General features: G+C 32.5%; 2 protein-coding genes across 3 annotated transcripts in view; one reads left to right on the top strand and one right to left on the bottom strand.

Annotated features, from left to right (window-relative positions):
- The window catches only part of LOC123708213, an 89476-nt gene that overhangs the window by 13366 nt on the left and 60005 nt on the right, over positions 1-16105 (bottom strand). Inside the window, exons 4-5 of the mRNA XM_045658798.1 lie at positions 2643-2934; positions 1316-1908 (exon numbers count right to left, since the gene is read on the bottom strand). Coding sequence (XP_045514754.1) covers positions 1316-1908; positions 2643-2934 — 885 coding nt within the window. The remainder of the gene's footprint in view (positions 1-1315; positions 1909-2642; positions 2935-16105) is intronic.
- On the top strand, positions 8980-14964 carry LOC123708214 (15-hydroxyprostaglandin dehydrogenase [NAD(+)]-like). Of its 2 annotated transcripts, none has more exons than XM_045658800.1 (5): positions 8980-9151; positions 11894-12130; positions 12744-12887; positions 13332-13462; positions 14724-14964. In XM_045658800.1, the coding sequence occupies exons 1-5, from the start codon at positions 9053-9055 to the stop codon at positions 14875-14877; spliced, it is 765 nt and encodes a 254-aa protein (XP_045514756.1). In that variant the 5' UTR covers positions 8980-9052; the 3' UTR covers positions 14878-14964. The 2 variants fall into 2 exon arrangements, with proteins under 2 accessions (XP_045514756.1, XP_045514755.1); XM_045658799.1 differs by having other exon boundaries at positions 8984-9151; positions 12744-12914.

The following is a 16105-nucleotide window of genomic DNA, read 5'->3' as shown; positions in this document are numbered from 1 at the left end:
AGAATCCCAAGAATTCAAGTCCTTACGTCACAAACTCCTACTCAAAATATGTGGATAAAACAAGAGAAGATCGCATTGCTCGTCATTGCTTTATAGTACGCAGCACTATCCAAGTGTAACTAGCACGGGGCATATCCATATAATTTGCATTTTCTTTTTATTATTGGAAAATTATTTAGAGAAAACCGCGCCGGGTGTTAAAGTGTGATGCCCTACTTACTAAAACCTAACAGCCCCATGTGCTCACTGTGGACAACAGTTTCCCTTAAACCGTACCGAAACCAACACCAACCTTCGAACCGTTATGGAGCATTATGTCCAAAAGTATATAATGTACTAGCAGCCCCCGTTAACTTCGTTCCTCCTTACTGTGATTTTACTTAGCCTACCTACTTGTAGTACATACAACATTTTGCTATGCTACCCCAGAGACTGTTCGCTTTTCCGGAATGTTTTTTTAGGTTTTTCTGTGAAATTTTCTCTATATAATAGAGGTCAAGTCATAAGTTTTTATTAACAAATTAAATGTTGGTGTTGATCGTAGAGGGGCGTAGTTTAAGTTGTATGAATTAATAAAAAATACTAACTTAAAATAAAAATAAAAATTAACGATTTGGGGTTTACAAAATAGATATTGTCCGATTCACAGACGTAACCGATATGCACACAAAAAATCACAAAAATCGATCGAGCCATTTCGAAGGAGCTTAATTACAAATACCGTGACACGAGAATTTTTTTTATTAGATATGCCGGGCGCGCAACGAAAAATAAAGTTTAAAATAAATATAAGAAGAAAATTAACTATAACCAGAATAAACCAATTACGATGCGATCTGAAACTACGTTGAGGGTTACTTATCAAACAAGGTAAAAATGCGGCGGCGAATGTTCAAACATCAAAAGTTCCTTGAGGAAACCACAAACGTTTACATTATTTCGCTTCCTGTAATAGATAGATCGCCTAAAATAATACTGAACACAAAAGAAAACTTTGTCATTAATTATAATTACAATCTCTTCGGGAATGAGGTAAAAAATATCTGGTATTTCAAGAGAAATATGACAATAGGCTCATCGTTGACTCAAATGTGTATATTTAAATGGGATTCAAGTTCAAAGAATACTTCCATAGGTTTATTATCTGCTTTTATACAACTCTTTACTGTTCCTTGAAAAAAATATTGTTAGATTCATAATTTTTGACAAGAAAGTTTTTCTTATCATTATTATTACATTTGTGTTATATATTACATTATGCTTAAGTCTATCTCTAATAAAAGGATTTTTTAAAGAATTAAAACTATGTTCTTACCTCAACTTCTAATTGAAATCCATGTAAAGATTGAGCGGTTGCCGGCTGCAAAAAGGTTCCAAAAGGTGACGTAGTGAATTCTACTAACAACTCAGGACCACTAGATATTGCTTCCGGAACTGATACTCCTCCTCCGCAAAACCTTAAAATTACTGGATCCCTCGTTGTGTAGCCGTCATATACGGTCACATAGTCTTGAACTTCATCACATTGCTCCCAAAATTTCAACTCTCGTCCACTATTACCTCGCTCTTGCTGGTTAGTCGCATACAACGCTTTCTGACTTCTTATCGAAATCAGCTGTCCATTTGGTTGCTTAACGACGATAAGGGCATGTTTCCCCTGAGGCACCTCGTGCTGTCGAACCGCGTAGTAGCACGTCAAATTCCTCGGATAAACTCCAGGGAAATTTGGTGATTGTAACCTACAGTTTTTACGATCGCAGTCACTGAAGATTCTCGAGCAATAAGTCCCAGAAATCAAATCCCCGAGGTAATACTCGCGGGCTTTAGTTGGCCTCGCGATGTTCGTATCTTCGCCACGCGTTATGTTTACGGGATATGGCAATGGTCTTATTTTGAAAAAGGGTCGCTCTGAAATGGAAGTAGATATGATATATAACCCTTAGCTATCGTATCTCATGATGAAAATTTTATATAAATAAATAAAATTGTATTTATTCCAAGTAGGTATGTATGTATGACAATGTGTAAGATTTGGGAACACTTTTAAGTAAAAAAATACCTGTGTTATGGTTCTCAGATTTATATAATAGATAGATAAAATCTATATATATATATATATATATATATATAAATATATGTATAATTCAATTACAGCTTTTATTTTTATTTTTCAACACGCCTGAGTGCATGAGTGAGTGTGTTGGTGCAAATAAGTGAGTGATCGAATGAATGATATATATCTACTAATAATTCCTTTATCTGTGTGATTTAAAATGTTACCTTAACTTTGTTAAATATAATATAAAATTTACACAAAATACAATAGAAGAATTGCTAGGGACATAACTGTAGTATTATAAACACTTAATAGATTGAGTAGCAACAAATGAAGCAATAAATATTGTACAGAGAAAAGACGATAGTATATATTAAATAGCAATAACTCACACATTAAATGACATGACACAAAATGTTCACATACATTAGATTAATTTAAGGCAAGCAAGGCAGTTAAAGTTTCAATATATAACGTTACTGACATTATGATTGGTTGGAGAATTGAAGTATATTGTTTACAACACTTTGACATCTACGAATTCCCTTATCATCACGTTATGTTTTCCAAGTTGTCTGTGACTCACCTGAGGGAGGCGTCCCTCCATACCGAACTGTCGCGTACTCCTTCCTCAAAACTTTGTATGCCATTCGGAAGTCAAAGTTGTAGTTGTTTTGTTCTTTGGAGAGATGTAGAAGTCTTATTATAAGAGTTATTGATTTAGTTTCACTGTAGTAAATTGAGGGACCCCAGGATGTCCCGCACCATGAGCCTCCTACTTGGGGTCTACTGGCTTCTTGTATCTGCATGTAGCCATCTGGGCACCCATCTTCCGTAAACGATGTGAAGCGACCGAGTGTGAAGCTGTCAAATAGAATCTGTAAAAAAACCTATTGTTAGTAAAGAGAAACGTTTAAGATTTTAAAAACTTTGATTGTGGCCAGATATTTTTAATAAAAAGCAATATTATCTTTAAAACTGTTCTATTTTTTTAACATAAATATACTTTGCGTTGCACTTAACCGAATGCGTTTTTGTCTAGACTCGCAACTTCATTTTGTAAATTAAAATGTTAGTGCAGGATTTTTCACAGAAGCAGTAAAAGTTTCTCAAAGTGTAAACACGGCAACTACATCCATTCCATCTCAGCACTTTGCTGCTCTCCTATAATTAACTTTGAAAGTTTTTAATAAAGCTCTCCCTATGCTGAGTTGCAAACGCAAGTTTAAATTAATTTTAACGCATTTTGTGCAAATGTTTTCGGGTTTTCAATATAATTTAAAAGTGCGAATTTGCTTTAGATGTTTTCATAAGGAATCTCAATTGATACTGTATTGATTAGTAATACGTTACGTATTAAACGTTAGTTTTACTACCTTTAGTTACTGTACGTATGAATTGGAAATAAAAATAAAAATCCCGAAATGGGTAATTAAAATTCTAAAATTTTCATAACATTTTAAAACTACATCTGTTTTATTATTAAAATAAGTTTTATAACAAAATATAGATGTACTAATAGATATTTATATATTAGGTCCTTACATATGAAATTGGCGTTTTGTATGGGAGGAACAAAAAGTCGAATATTTTTAAATATAATATATTTAATTAATCAAAGTATGAACCATTGTTTTCTATGCACTTTTGCCATCTCATAGGTAGTTCATTGATCCCTTTACTAAAAAAAACAGTCGGACGGGAATCAATAAAATCTGTGAAGGCGATTTGGACTGCCTCATCAGAGTTAAATTTTTTCCCTTGCAAGAAGTTGTCCAAATTTCGAAAAAAATGGTAATCTGTTGGAGCAAGGTCCGGTGAGTACGGAGAATGTCTTAGACATTCCGTCTGTTGTGCATTGTGTGGTCTAGCGTTGTCGAGAAGTAGCAGTGGCGTGGACCCATTGACCAGCCTAGGTTGTTTAGCCGCTAACTTTTCCATTATGGTTTGCAATTGCTGACAATAGACATAAGCCGTTCATTTCTCAAGTCTGGCTAGATTTGAGAAAACTGCAATGAACAATACCGGCACTAGTCCACCAAATGCTTACAAGTAACTTTTTTGGGGTTAATTTTCGCTTGGGGCAGGATTAGGCTGGCTGGCCAGGATCCAACCATTGCGCTGAGCGCTTCCGTTTGTCGTAAAGAATCCATTTTTCATCACAGGTAATGATTTGGTTTAAAATACCTTTATTATTGTGCCGGTTCAGTAATGTAAAGTCGACGCGCGTTTGCCGGTTTGCTTCAGGCAATTCGTGAGGTACCCACCTTTCAAGCTTTTTAATCTTCCCAATTTGCTTCAAGTGAATTTAAACAGTTTTATCACTAACACCGCAGCTAACTCGGACGTAGTTTGCGATGGATGCGCTTCCACAATAGCCTTCAATACTTCATTATCAACTTGGGTCTCAGCCCGTCCACGGGGCTTGTTCTGCAGGTCGAAATTTCCAGAACGAAAACGTTGGAACCAAAAACGAACTGTGTTTTCTTTTGCAACATGACCGCCATACTCATCATTCACCCTTCGAGTCATTTCCGCAGCACTCGTGCCACGGCGGAAATCGTACTCGTAAATAATACGATACTTTAAGTTTTCCATTTTGTAAAATGAGTGACGCAAACAGAAAAAAAATAGAAGAAAAATCAAACGAATGACGGTCATCGAAGCACAAATACATGAATCAATAGCTGTACAAATTTGAATTTGAATTTCTTAACCAAAGAGGAGGTATTTGAGGTCAAAGAGGCCAGTACGACAAAACGCAAATTTCATATGTAAGGACCTAACAGTAACAGCATTAACACTATTTTATCTAGCCGATACAATAATAAATTAAAAAAATACTGTAGAAAAAACGATTACTTTATTTGAATTATCCATATTAATTTAAGCTTTCTAAGCTAACAATTACGAATATAAACACTCGACGTTAAGTATAATATAACGTCATTTAAAATTCAAGGCACCCCCACATTCGTTTGAGCTGCAAATTGAAACACCACATCTTATTTTGGCTGACACCACCACATTTAAATTTCATCAAAGAGCCGACGCTCGACGTCCTTGGCAATGTAAATGCAAGCCGGGCTCTGATATAGGCCAACGGAATACAAGACGTATTTTATTGTTATACGCTCCGAAGCGTGTCATGAGTGAGTGCCTTTTCATTTTTGATATTGTTTAATTCTGATATTCGCGTAAGGAAATGAAAAGAAAAACCTTTTGGAGTAATTTTATGGAAATCCATAATAAATGTGAGTGTTACGCTTTCACATTTCACCTGATTTATATTTATTAAAAGTACACTGCCATAGTAACCAAACATTTTAAATTTAATTTAAGTTTTATACTTATTAACTTTTAATAATTATTATTAATATGCAGATTAATAATATTATAAATATTTGTGTGTTGGAAACAAATATACTGATTTAAAGGCTATTTAATTTTCTATATTCTAAGATCATGAGGGATGAGTTTTGAAAGTCAATTATGATATTGCTCCCGTAAAAATACTATACGTTTTTATACAGAAGTATATTTAAGTTTAACTAACTGCAGTGTTGCCTTAGAAGTTAGGTTTACAACTTTACCGTAAAGTATTGCGGCTAGTATAGCACACCATAACATTATCTTATGAGATTTAAAAAAAATAAAAGGTATTTTTACTATAAATCCTTATACTTCAGAATTCAAGGTATGAAACAAGAATTTCGATATTGCAATGTTACGTAGTTGACACTTGCAGGGCCGATACTGTCTCTCGAGAAAGTCTCTTAAAATTGTATTTTCTGTACGACAGGAAGGGAAATGACGGAGAGTGTCACGTACATACACTTCGCTTGATATCATACACAACATGTGTAGGATAATGTTCATATTCGTTACAGGGACAAATTTTAATTTGATCATTAATTCGTAGGTGGTTCGCACATGGCGTGAATGTGTAAGTAGAGATACCACTTATCTTTATTAGAAACACAAGGATAGTTGTTTGTATATATACAAGCTAGGAAAAGAACATTCTTTATATGTTCTCTTTAGACAAGTATTAAGCTACTAATATTATGTGATTCTCCTGTGCCTTAGACGTTGGCAGTTTAAAGGTCCAACATATTGTTTAAGAGATGAGACTCCTGTTCCTATACCCTGTTAAAAAAATAAAATATTCATTTTTTTTTCGTTACCAAGTAACTTAATAGTTAAATAAATGTTTTTCTTCTTCTGAACACTTCAAGTTTCGAACGAGCTCCGAGAATCTAGTAATTTGGAATGTAGTATTTTGGTAATTTGGCCCTTAACGTGAAGCTAATTTTTGTATCTAGTTCATTACCTCCCTGCGTAATTAACAAGCCAAACTGACCTTGCAACCGAAAAACCGGGCGAAATTACACAAATGTGTCAAGAATACAAAGACCATTAAAATGCGGAAACAGTCCTAGATTTTATTTTAATCCGTGTTGCGAATTCTTTTCTTTATTAACATGGAATGTGAAGAAGAGAATAATAAGCGAAAACAAAGAGAAACTTCAGTGGAAATTCAACCGAGTCATCTCCACGATTTGATGTTTAATCTCAAAGTACAAAAACGAATACCCGTGGTTACACGATATTAATAGTCTCTGAGTAACGCAGTTTACGCCTGTTTTTTGCTAGTAAAAATGTTATAACCAGCAAAATCGTGATTTTTTTTTTGGTACTACTATCATCCCTAATTAAAATCTACTTTAAAGGGCTCTCAATATAATTTATTATAACCTCTAGAAATGCGTAGAGCCATACATCTAAAACTTCTGAACCAGTTAACGTAAATCCGAAGTTGGAAAATTTATTGATATCAAAAGGGATGTCAGCTCTAGATGACCTTTAGTTTCCGTGAAATTTGTGGACAAACATACACACAATTCACCACACGTGTTTAGCCTAAATGTATCGTCATACTCAAATATTGTTGATAACACAAATATAATATAGAAGTCAGACTATTTTTGAAGTCAGTTAAAAATGTCCTAAATCCTGTTGTTCATACTAAAAAGGAACCAAATTGAACTAAAACTGATCTGATCTCAAACGCTGCCTTTGTCCTTTTAAAGCATACACAAATATGTCTCCTTTCTAACGTTGATAAAAGTGCTCTCTGTGCATCATTCAACCGAGTATACGTTATACTGTAAATAACTTAAGAATGTGCATTTAAAATGCACACACTAAAGGATTTTTTATACGTGCGTTTGTACCACCCCAAGCCGTTACCTTTGGGGTTCAGAATTAAGGGGCAGAATTTAAAAATGCTAAGAATAGAGACAAGTTAAAGAATTTGGAGGAGGCTTTTATTCCGTCGGAAATAGAGTATTGGTGTAAAACGCAATGATATGGACTTAGTGAAGTTCAGTTATGTTAAGTACTCGAATAAAAAAAAATTCAAGTGAAACTTCTTTATCGGCGTTGGAAAAAAATACCGTCACATTTTTCGGTTACGCGACAAGTAGGTGGTAGGGACAAGTATAATAACGATAACAATGATAGTAATAATTCTATTGCAATTAATGAAATTCTGTAATAATCTTAGTCGTAATGAGGTAAAATGAAATAATTATATCATTTGTATTCATGTCTATGATAATAAATCTTTTTGTTAAACTTAATCTAATTAAAATTTATTTAACCAATTTCTGTAAAGTTGCATATAATAGATCATTTTTCGAAAAATCAGGTCATAAAGAAGTATCACTTCTTACGTGTGTACACGCACACATTTTTTTAATTTATTAGGCACTCCATTAGGCGAAGTACATTGCGACACCTGTACATGGGCGCTATAACGTTTTAGGTCTGGGCCTTATATTTGTGTATTTATTATGTTTTTTCTACCTATTAAGGGTGTACGTGAATCAGCACAGAATGCTTGATACACGCCGTCGTGATGTTTCCTTCACCGTTCAGTGTTAATTCCGCACGTAGTAAGTCCATTAGTGCACAACCGGTGTTCGTACTTACGACCTCAAGAATGAGAGTAGTATGCTCAAGCCACTAGAACAACACTGTATATCTATAAAGCATAATTCATATTGGAAAACTATAGGGTTAATATCAGTATCAATGCATTCTGATCATTAAATTATAATTTCATTTTAATAATGTGCTAACATCAGTGACGTACGCATATCAATAATTTCCAACTAGTAAAAAAATCGTTTATTTAGAAAATATGTCATTCGAAAAAGCTGAATGGCAAGGTCGCATTTAATATTAAAAATGTTGAGATCAAAGTTCTCAAGTTGAAATGAGCGATTGCCCGCAGCGGTCAAAAGCACTTTACAAACTTTTGAAATTTTAATACCTTATCTATCGAGCAAAATCTGTTGAAATATTTCTCTTCTCTGAAGACGGAAATACCTCGTTATGCAAATCACATTTAAATTAATTTATTTAGATAATACACAATAGTACACTTATGAACGGAAATTAAAAAAAAAACAGGATGATCTAAATTAGCATTGACTATCCCTTCTTCCGTACCCAAATCAAGGGTGTAGAACGGGCGAGAAGAACTGGCAAACAATGAGTCATAATAAGAAAATAACAAGTGCTTATCATCCGCAGACATTTCGAAATAGGAGCACGCACATATACACGTTAGAACATAATCAAAATATTATCGATTGATAGTTTCAAGGTTAAAACGTGTAAAGCAGAGAAACGAATTTAACAATTTTATATTAATTAATCACTTTTTTAGTTTTACAAAGAAAGCATTTTGTACGCCAGATTTGGCTCATGTTTTGCATGATTGTACGTGCGTACTATCATATTTTAAGTAAACTAACATTAGTAAGTGTAATTAGTAAGATCCTTAATAAATATAATACAAATAGAACCAGCACAAAATACATTTTTAATTAGTTGCTACGTAACGCTGAAGGGCAAACACCTTTATCAGTAGATAAATATCGATAAAATAATACGGATTTATTTCATGCCATTGTTTTATACGATATGGTTTGGAGTGTGGATAATAAAGTAGTTTTAGTCACGGGTGGTGCGGCTGGAGTTGGTGCTGGATTAGTGCGTGAATTGCTAGCTAGGAATGCAGCGGTATGTATGAATATTAAAAAAATAATTAAAAAATTGGTATTGGAATTAACTGCGTGTAAATTGTAGTAATTAAACTTTTGAAAAGAAAATGTCTATCTTTTTTTAACAGTTTTGAGTTGTTCAGTGTCTGATTTTTTAATACTGTAGCACCATTGTACTAAAGAAAAGATTCAAAATGGAGTGCTAAGTATGACAATCCACATTGGAACAAACAATGATTGGAATTTGACAGGAACATTTGAATCATATTCGTTTATTCATTTATGTTACACAATGTACACTTATGAACATCAATAAAGAAATACATATTAAATGCTAAATGCTTCTATTTTAACATTGCCAGTTCTCTAATCAAGAGCATAGAACGATTGAGAAGAACTGGCAATAAACTCTCCGGCACTCTTTTCACTAACTCAAGTCTACGCTTGAGTGAGAAACCACTAGTACTAGTACTACTACTAAGTCCCGACTTTGAGCCTAAACCTTTTCTAGTATTTCTGTAATATCCAAAAAAAAATTGACCGTAAAAAGTTGTTGAAGTCCGCTGCAATACTGTTAAGCAATAACTGAATGCAATTTACTTACCAGACATTACTATATAGACTGATAATTTTTACATTTTCTAATATATAATTCACTTAAAATAACATATGTAAGCTATCAATCAAGTCAATATCTCAACTATATATTGGTTTAACCACTATAATACACCACATGTTGCAATATCCGAACTTCAACTATGTCTATAAGAAATGCAATTAACCCCAGTTTCCTACAACGTAAGTGGTTCTATACAGTCAATTACTTTTGCTCTGTAATAAATAAAAACTGTTGATCCTTAGTGATTCGATTGCACAGCTTAAGCCACTAAGGATGGATACTATTATTATTTAAAGTTATTTATTATTTCAGAAATGGTTTTTTGGTGTATTTAATTTTTCATATTATTTATTAAATGTACATTAAGCAGATACAGAAATGTCGAGGCCCAGACCTGAAGGTTGCAGCGCCACAGATTTATCAGCTATTAAATATGAATATAATAAGTATATTACAGGGTTATACTAGGTATGAACATATCTAGAATAAACAATAAAATAATTTGATTTTATTTATTCAAGAATAAATAATATATTATTGAATAGCTACCGCCGCGAGAATGTAATTTCACGTACCTCACATTATTTGCAGCTAAAAACTAACATTAGAATATTTTGCTACTTCATCTGCTTTCCTGAAACTACTATTTTGCTCTCCATAAACACCTTCCTCTGAGTGCAAGGAATAAATATATACTCAAATTAGTCCAGTCGTCTTCGAGAATTGAGCTTAGCAACATATTTTGCGATATATTTTTATTTATGTAGATTAGACCATTTGTGATATGAACAGAAAGAAAAACATTTCAGTCGCAAAGTATTTCAGCTATGTTTTTTTTCTATCCATTTATATTTATACTATATTAAATTACAAAAAAAATAATTATTGAAGCAATTTAAAAGCCAATGAATAACATGTTGGCAATGCAATATTAGTAAAGATATTAGATAAGAAACCAATTTCGCATTTGAGTAGAATTATTCTCTATTGAAGTTATCTTTTGACTGTAATATTCTAAAGATTCTAAAAAGCAATCGAAATCCACCCCAAAACGGGACATTCGCCAAATCACGTAGGATTTCATTATTGGGCTTCGTTAAGCTAGATTTGTTGGTGAAAATCCGCACAAGGAAAATTCGAAAAGAAGTAAGATAAGAAATCAGGTTCAATACATATATTACAGAGTAAATCCAATATAAATTCAGAATAGCGATATTATATATACTAGAAATTAGATATCCATTTTGCATTATTATTTAATGAAATAGTAATGCAAAATGGAATGCTATATATGTTATGAATATTGTAAATAACATCGATGGCTCGGGGAACAAAGTCTTAAAAGCAAAATCTATTTTTTTTTTTCAGGAATAAATGTAGGTAATGCTATTAATACTAGGATACTAAGTACATTACATTTACAAATATATATATTTTTATGAAATGAAAGTATTTTTTTTTCTTATTTGATGAAAATAAAATAATTATTGGTGTTTTGTATTTAGTGTAAATAATTTAAATTACTAAATGTACATTACAGTAATTTATTTAATAAGATTTAAGAGCAAAAGCGTTTACGATTGTTTCACTGTTTAAACATCAACAACGACACAGGACGTCCACATCACGACGAATGGCTCGAACGTAATAATTATATTATATAAATATTATGACCTTGTTAAAACAGTGGTTTATATTGTTATATTAATAATTTAAATCTAAGATTTTTTGACTTTAGCTCAAATATTATATACAAATCGTGTTTTATATATTTTGCTCTGCGGTAATAATATACGGTACAACTTACCTTATATATCAGGTTTTTGTACTAATCTGAAACAATTATTGTCTTGCTGGGTATTGAACCAACGACTTCCAGACATCCGTTTACCGCTAAGCCTTGAAAGCAATAACTATATTATATTTTTAACACATTCAACATATTATATGTACCACTTAACTAACAACTTGTTATGTTTGTTCGTTATTTCAGTATTTTTTATAATATGAGGACAGAAGCTAATTCCCAATTGTAGAAAAAAAAAATATTAACATTAGCCCAGAATTAGTCATGATAATTTCTAAAAATACCTATATAAGATATATATTATGACTTAATGCCAGTAACTTTAATGGTTACAGCATGTCGCGTTTCTTGATGTTGCGGTGAGAGAGGGTGCCGCTTTAGAGAATGAACTTCTAAATAAGTTTGGAGCTTTGAGAGCGAAGTTCATAAAATGTGACATCACAAAGGAAGGAGAACTCAGCGAGGCATATAAGCAAGTTCACGATAAATATAGGAGGCTGGATGTCGTCGTAAATAATGCTGGGATTGTAGGAGACAATGAAATGAGCAGAGAGATAATTGATGTTAATTTTGTGAGTGTTGTTTAATTGTTTTACTATATACTATATATTGAGAATAATTTTTACAAAAGTATATCGTGTATTTCTAACATATACAATATGTATTTAAAAACTGTTGCAGATATAATCTGAAATCAGAACACAACGGAGTTTTAGAAGATTTAAATTTTAGACTTAACAATAAGTTAATCATTTACTCTCGATTAGATGTTTAAAGATGTAAAACGTAAAAAGAAACCGGTAGAATTCCAACTCTAGTAGATATGACAATAAAAACAGATTGAAGAGATACCATTTAAAAAGCTTTTTCAATGTCGAATTATTTACGTAATTGACAAACATAGACTAATAAGAGAGAATATGAAATCATTTAAACTTTTATTTAATTATATTAGTAACTATGAACACTTATAAACGTCTATATTTAATACTGACAGATCTTAATTAACATTAACTACCACTTTTCATTGTTGCACTCCGACACTCATAATGAAATCTAAACGCAATTTATCGCCTAAATAATAAGATAACCTTAATCCCCAACCATACTAAACTTATCTATCATACTTATTCAGGCTAAAAATGCCTTGTGAAGCTCATTTTAATTCCTTTTAACTTTTTTCAGTGCGGTACTGTAACGAGTACATTGAAGGCTTTAAGCATAATGAGGGCGGATGTGGAAGGCAGCGGCGGGGCCGTAATAAACGTATCATCCTCGCATGCTTTTAAACCATCCTCTCTGTCTGTGTACAATGCTACAAAAGCCGCGGTGTTGCAATTTACTAATTTTTTAGCGGTTAAAACAAAGATTGATTATATTAATAAATTTTTTTAAGTTTTTAGAAACGTACTGACTGGTTAAATAATAATAAGTCAACGCAATGTATGCTATGAAAAAACAAATCAGTGGCGCTACAACCCTGTTGTCTAGGCCTCAGATGTCTGTTTCTGTTTCATGATTATTTGTTAATCCTTACAATTTTCTTACCATACGTATAAGTAATAGTATTTTTTTTTCTTAATATTCTCTATGCTCAGATGCTTTAGATTAGACTCACTCACATCTTATTATTTTGGGGTCTTGATCCCAAGCCCAAGTGTTGCCTAAATGCGCATACAAAAGTCTTTTTACCTCAAGACATTTTAAAATAAACATACAACTGGAGTGAACTCATTAAGCAAAATCTTTGAAAAAAATTCAATTGATTTTCAGGGTGATGAATCTGGGATGAAAGTACGTATAATCACAGTTTGCCTCGGACCGACGGACACGGCGCTGCTACATAAGAGAAACTTAAACAACTTCGCAACGGACGCTCACGGACTAACTTCAGAGCCTCAAAGGTAATTTGTTATGACTTGAAAATACTCGCCCCGGAGGAAATGAGAGCAAAAGTCAAAGTAATCTTTGAAAAAGATTTTTCCTTTTGATTTTGCTCAAATTTACTATTAATCTACATTTTGATTAAGAATATGACATATTACGAAAGCATTTCAATGATTTTGTTATGGTATTTATGTATTGGAATTGTCACAAATTGTTTCACTTCTAGCTTGGTAGGTACCAAGAATGTTCGAATTTTCTGTTGTAAAATTTCATCCGTAATTATTGGGACTGGACTACAGAAACACACATCTGTTATACAAATTATTCTTAATAATACAAAAAATAATTGAGTAAGGGGGCAAATAGATTTTTTATATTAAGTAATTTCCCCATCTCGAAGTAGGATTTGTTAAGCCGTATCTCCCTAAACGATCCAAGGAGTTTATGAATTTAGTATTTTCATAAACTCCAAATTCTGTCACAAATTGAGTTGAGTTGATTGAAATTGAGTTTTGGGTACCCTTAGATTAAAATAATAAAAAGTTTTTTCTAAATATAAAATACATTATTCATAACAAAATCCAATATATAAAATAACATATACAAATCCATGATAAAAGTGATATAGCGCTTAAACTGGACTCTGAACCCTTACACGTCGCTGTACATTGATTAATTGGTTACCTGGAAACCGTACACAAGGACATCCGGGGTTTGCATTCTGCGACCACAGATTGCATAACGTAAATAAATATGACTCGTCAACCAGACCCAGAAAATAGGGGAATTATTTTGACAAATGACAACACACGTTTAAGTCACTCATGCATAATACATGAGGCGTAAACGGGCAAATTTCAATTTTCCTCTTTATGTCTCTATATTTCTGTGCTTCAAACGTGTAGGTTTGAATTACTTATACATATTTAATATATATTCATGGTCCTAGGTTTAATGGTCGGGACTTAAATATTATAAGAAAAGTGATTTTTTTTATTTCCCTATAGATTCTTAAATCGTGTAATTAGAATGAAGAAATTTGTTAGGCGCTTAACAATCCTACTTGTAATCGGGTTGTAAGTAACCGTTTATTCTTAATAAACGACCTGATCTTCGCAAAACTTTAACAATAAGACAGAAAGAAATTTCCTGAATTCCTCATCTAGTAACAAAATCAAAGTTCAATGTAACTATTTTAATATCCGCAGCGCTGATATGGCCCTGAATACATCGCTCATTTGGAGGCACGTAAACGTAACAATATAGGTTATTTTTCAGAGTAGAATCAGCAGTTAACGGAATAATTGAAGTAATGCAGCGCGCGGACAACGGAACAACGTGGATGATATCCAACAATGATATGGCCCGTGACGTAACGAGGAAGGTTAGGGAAAACCTTAAGGTTCTTTCAGAAATCAGCGAACCTCTTTAATGAGCTTATGGGATTACGGAACGGAATATTTTATAATAATTAAACGTAAAATTTTAATTAAACAAATACATTTTTGTATGTATTTTTTGTGATAGTGTTTGATTTAAGTCCACCTTATGATGTAGCTTTGTGTATAAAGACGTACGTTTAAACAACAACGCCCTTACTAATTGTTTCGTCTTTAGTTTTACCTTATCACTGGATTCTAGGAAAAAATAACAGTTATTCTACCAATACAAAGACATGTTAGATTATCAACTCAAAGATCCAAATGCTTTGAAGCGTAAACCGAAGATTAATACTAAACGTAAGTTTACTTGCCGTTTTAGAATGGATACGTAGCAGAACTTTCGAGGCATTTGTAACTCAACGAAAGACAGTTCATACTAATAGTTTTATTATCCTTATGATATATTGTCTTTTGTTAACATAGCTTTTACATATTGAAAGAAAACACTTTTTAACCGGATTGAACCTATGTATACATTTATAATAATACATAGCTTCAATCCGGTTTAAAAGTGTTTCCTTATGAGCCATGTTAAAAAAATCACAGGAAAACAATTCTGGAATATAAACAATGCCAAATGAATAAAGAATTCAAAATATTAATAAACACAAAAGCTTTAGATATTAGCCCACTGAAGCGCAAACGGATAATAGGTACTCCACAAAACAAGATTTTCGTAAGGCCATTCACTCTGGAAAATGTGAGCAATAATAAATGTTGGAGTAATCGAGTGTGCTTAGATAAAAAACGGGCCCTGATAGATAACCTCTAAAATATGTATTTAACGCGAACGGCTTTCTTTATAAAGGTAGTAATCGCAAACATATTTCACATATATTTTTTTATTTTGTTGACGTGTAGGAAAACGCCTATCGGGTCCTAGTATCTAATGTTTTTTATCACCTGGTATCACATTGTATATGATTAAAATTAGATAAACAACTCTTGCTTTTTTGCTGGTCTCTGTAAAAGCAAAAATACAACAATATTATTCATTATGAGTATGCATTATAATGTGTAAGATTTGGGAACCCTTTTAAGTAAAAATATACTTGTGTCAGCGTTCCCAGCTCTTGCATAACAAACTAAATTATAAATTCCTTAAAAACAAAAAAATATATATATATAATTTTATTACAGTTATTATTTCATTTATTGTTGTTTTTTAATTTTTTTAACTGTTTTCAACACGTCGAGTGTCACTATACAGTTTGTGGG

Source organism: Pieris brassicae, chromosome 4 (genome assembly GCF_905147105.1).
Source record: "Pieris brassicae chromosome 4, ilPieBrab1.1, whole genome shotgun sequence".
Classification (NCBI taxonomy): domain Eukaryota; kingdom Metazoa; phylum Arthropoda; class Insecta; order Lepidoptera; family Pieridae; genus Pieris; species Pieris brassicae.
The sequence above is the reverse complement of the archived record's forward strand: the minus strand, read 5'-3'. Positions and strand labels throughout refer to the sequence as shown.

What these genes read in the sequence shown, in the direction of transcription:
- LOC123708214 (XM_045658799.1), top strand. Translation starts at nt 9,053, where the DNA reads ATGGTTTGGAGTGTGGATAATAAAGTAGTTTTAGTCACGGGTGGTGCG. An exon ending in TGCTAGCTAGGAATGCAGCG is followed by an intron (nt 9,152 to 11,893) that starts GTATGTATGAAT and finishes TAATGGTTACAG; the next exon opens with CATGTCGCGTTTCTTGATGT. An exon ending in AATTTACTAATTTTTTAGCG is followed by an intron (nt 12,915 to 13,331) that starts GTTAAAACAAAG and finishes ATTGATTTTCAG; the next exon opens with GGTGATGAATCTGGGATGAA.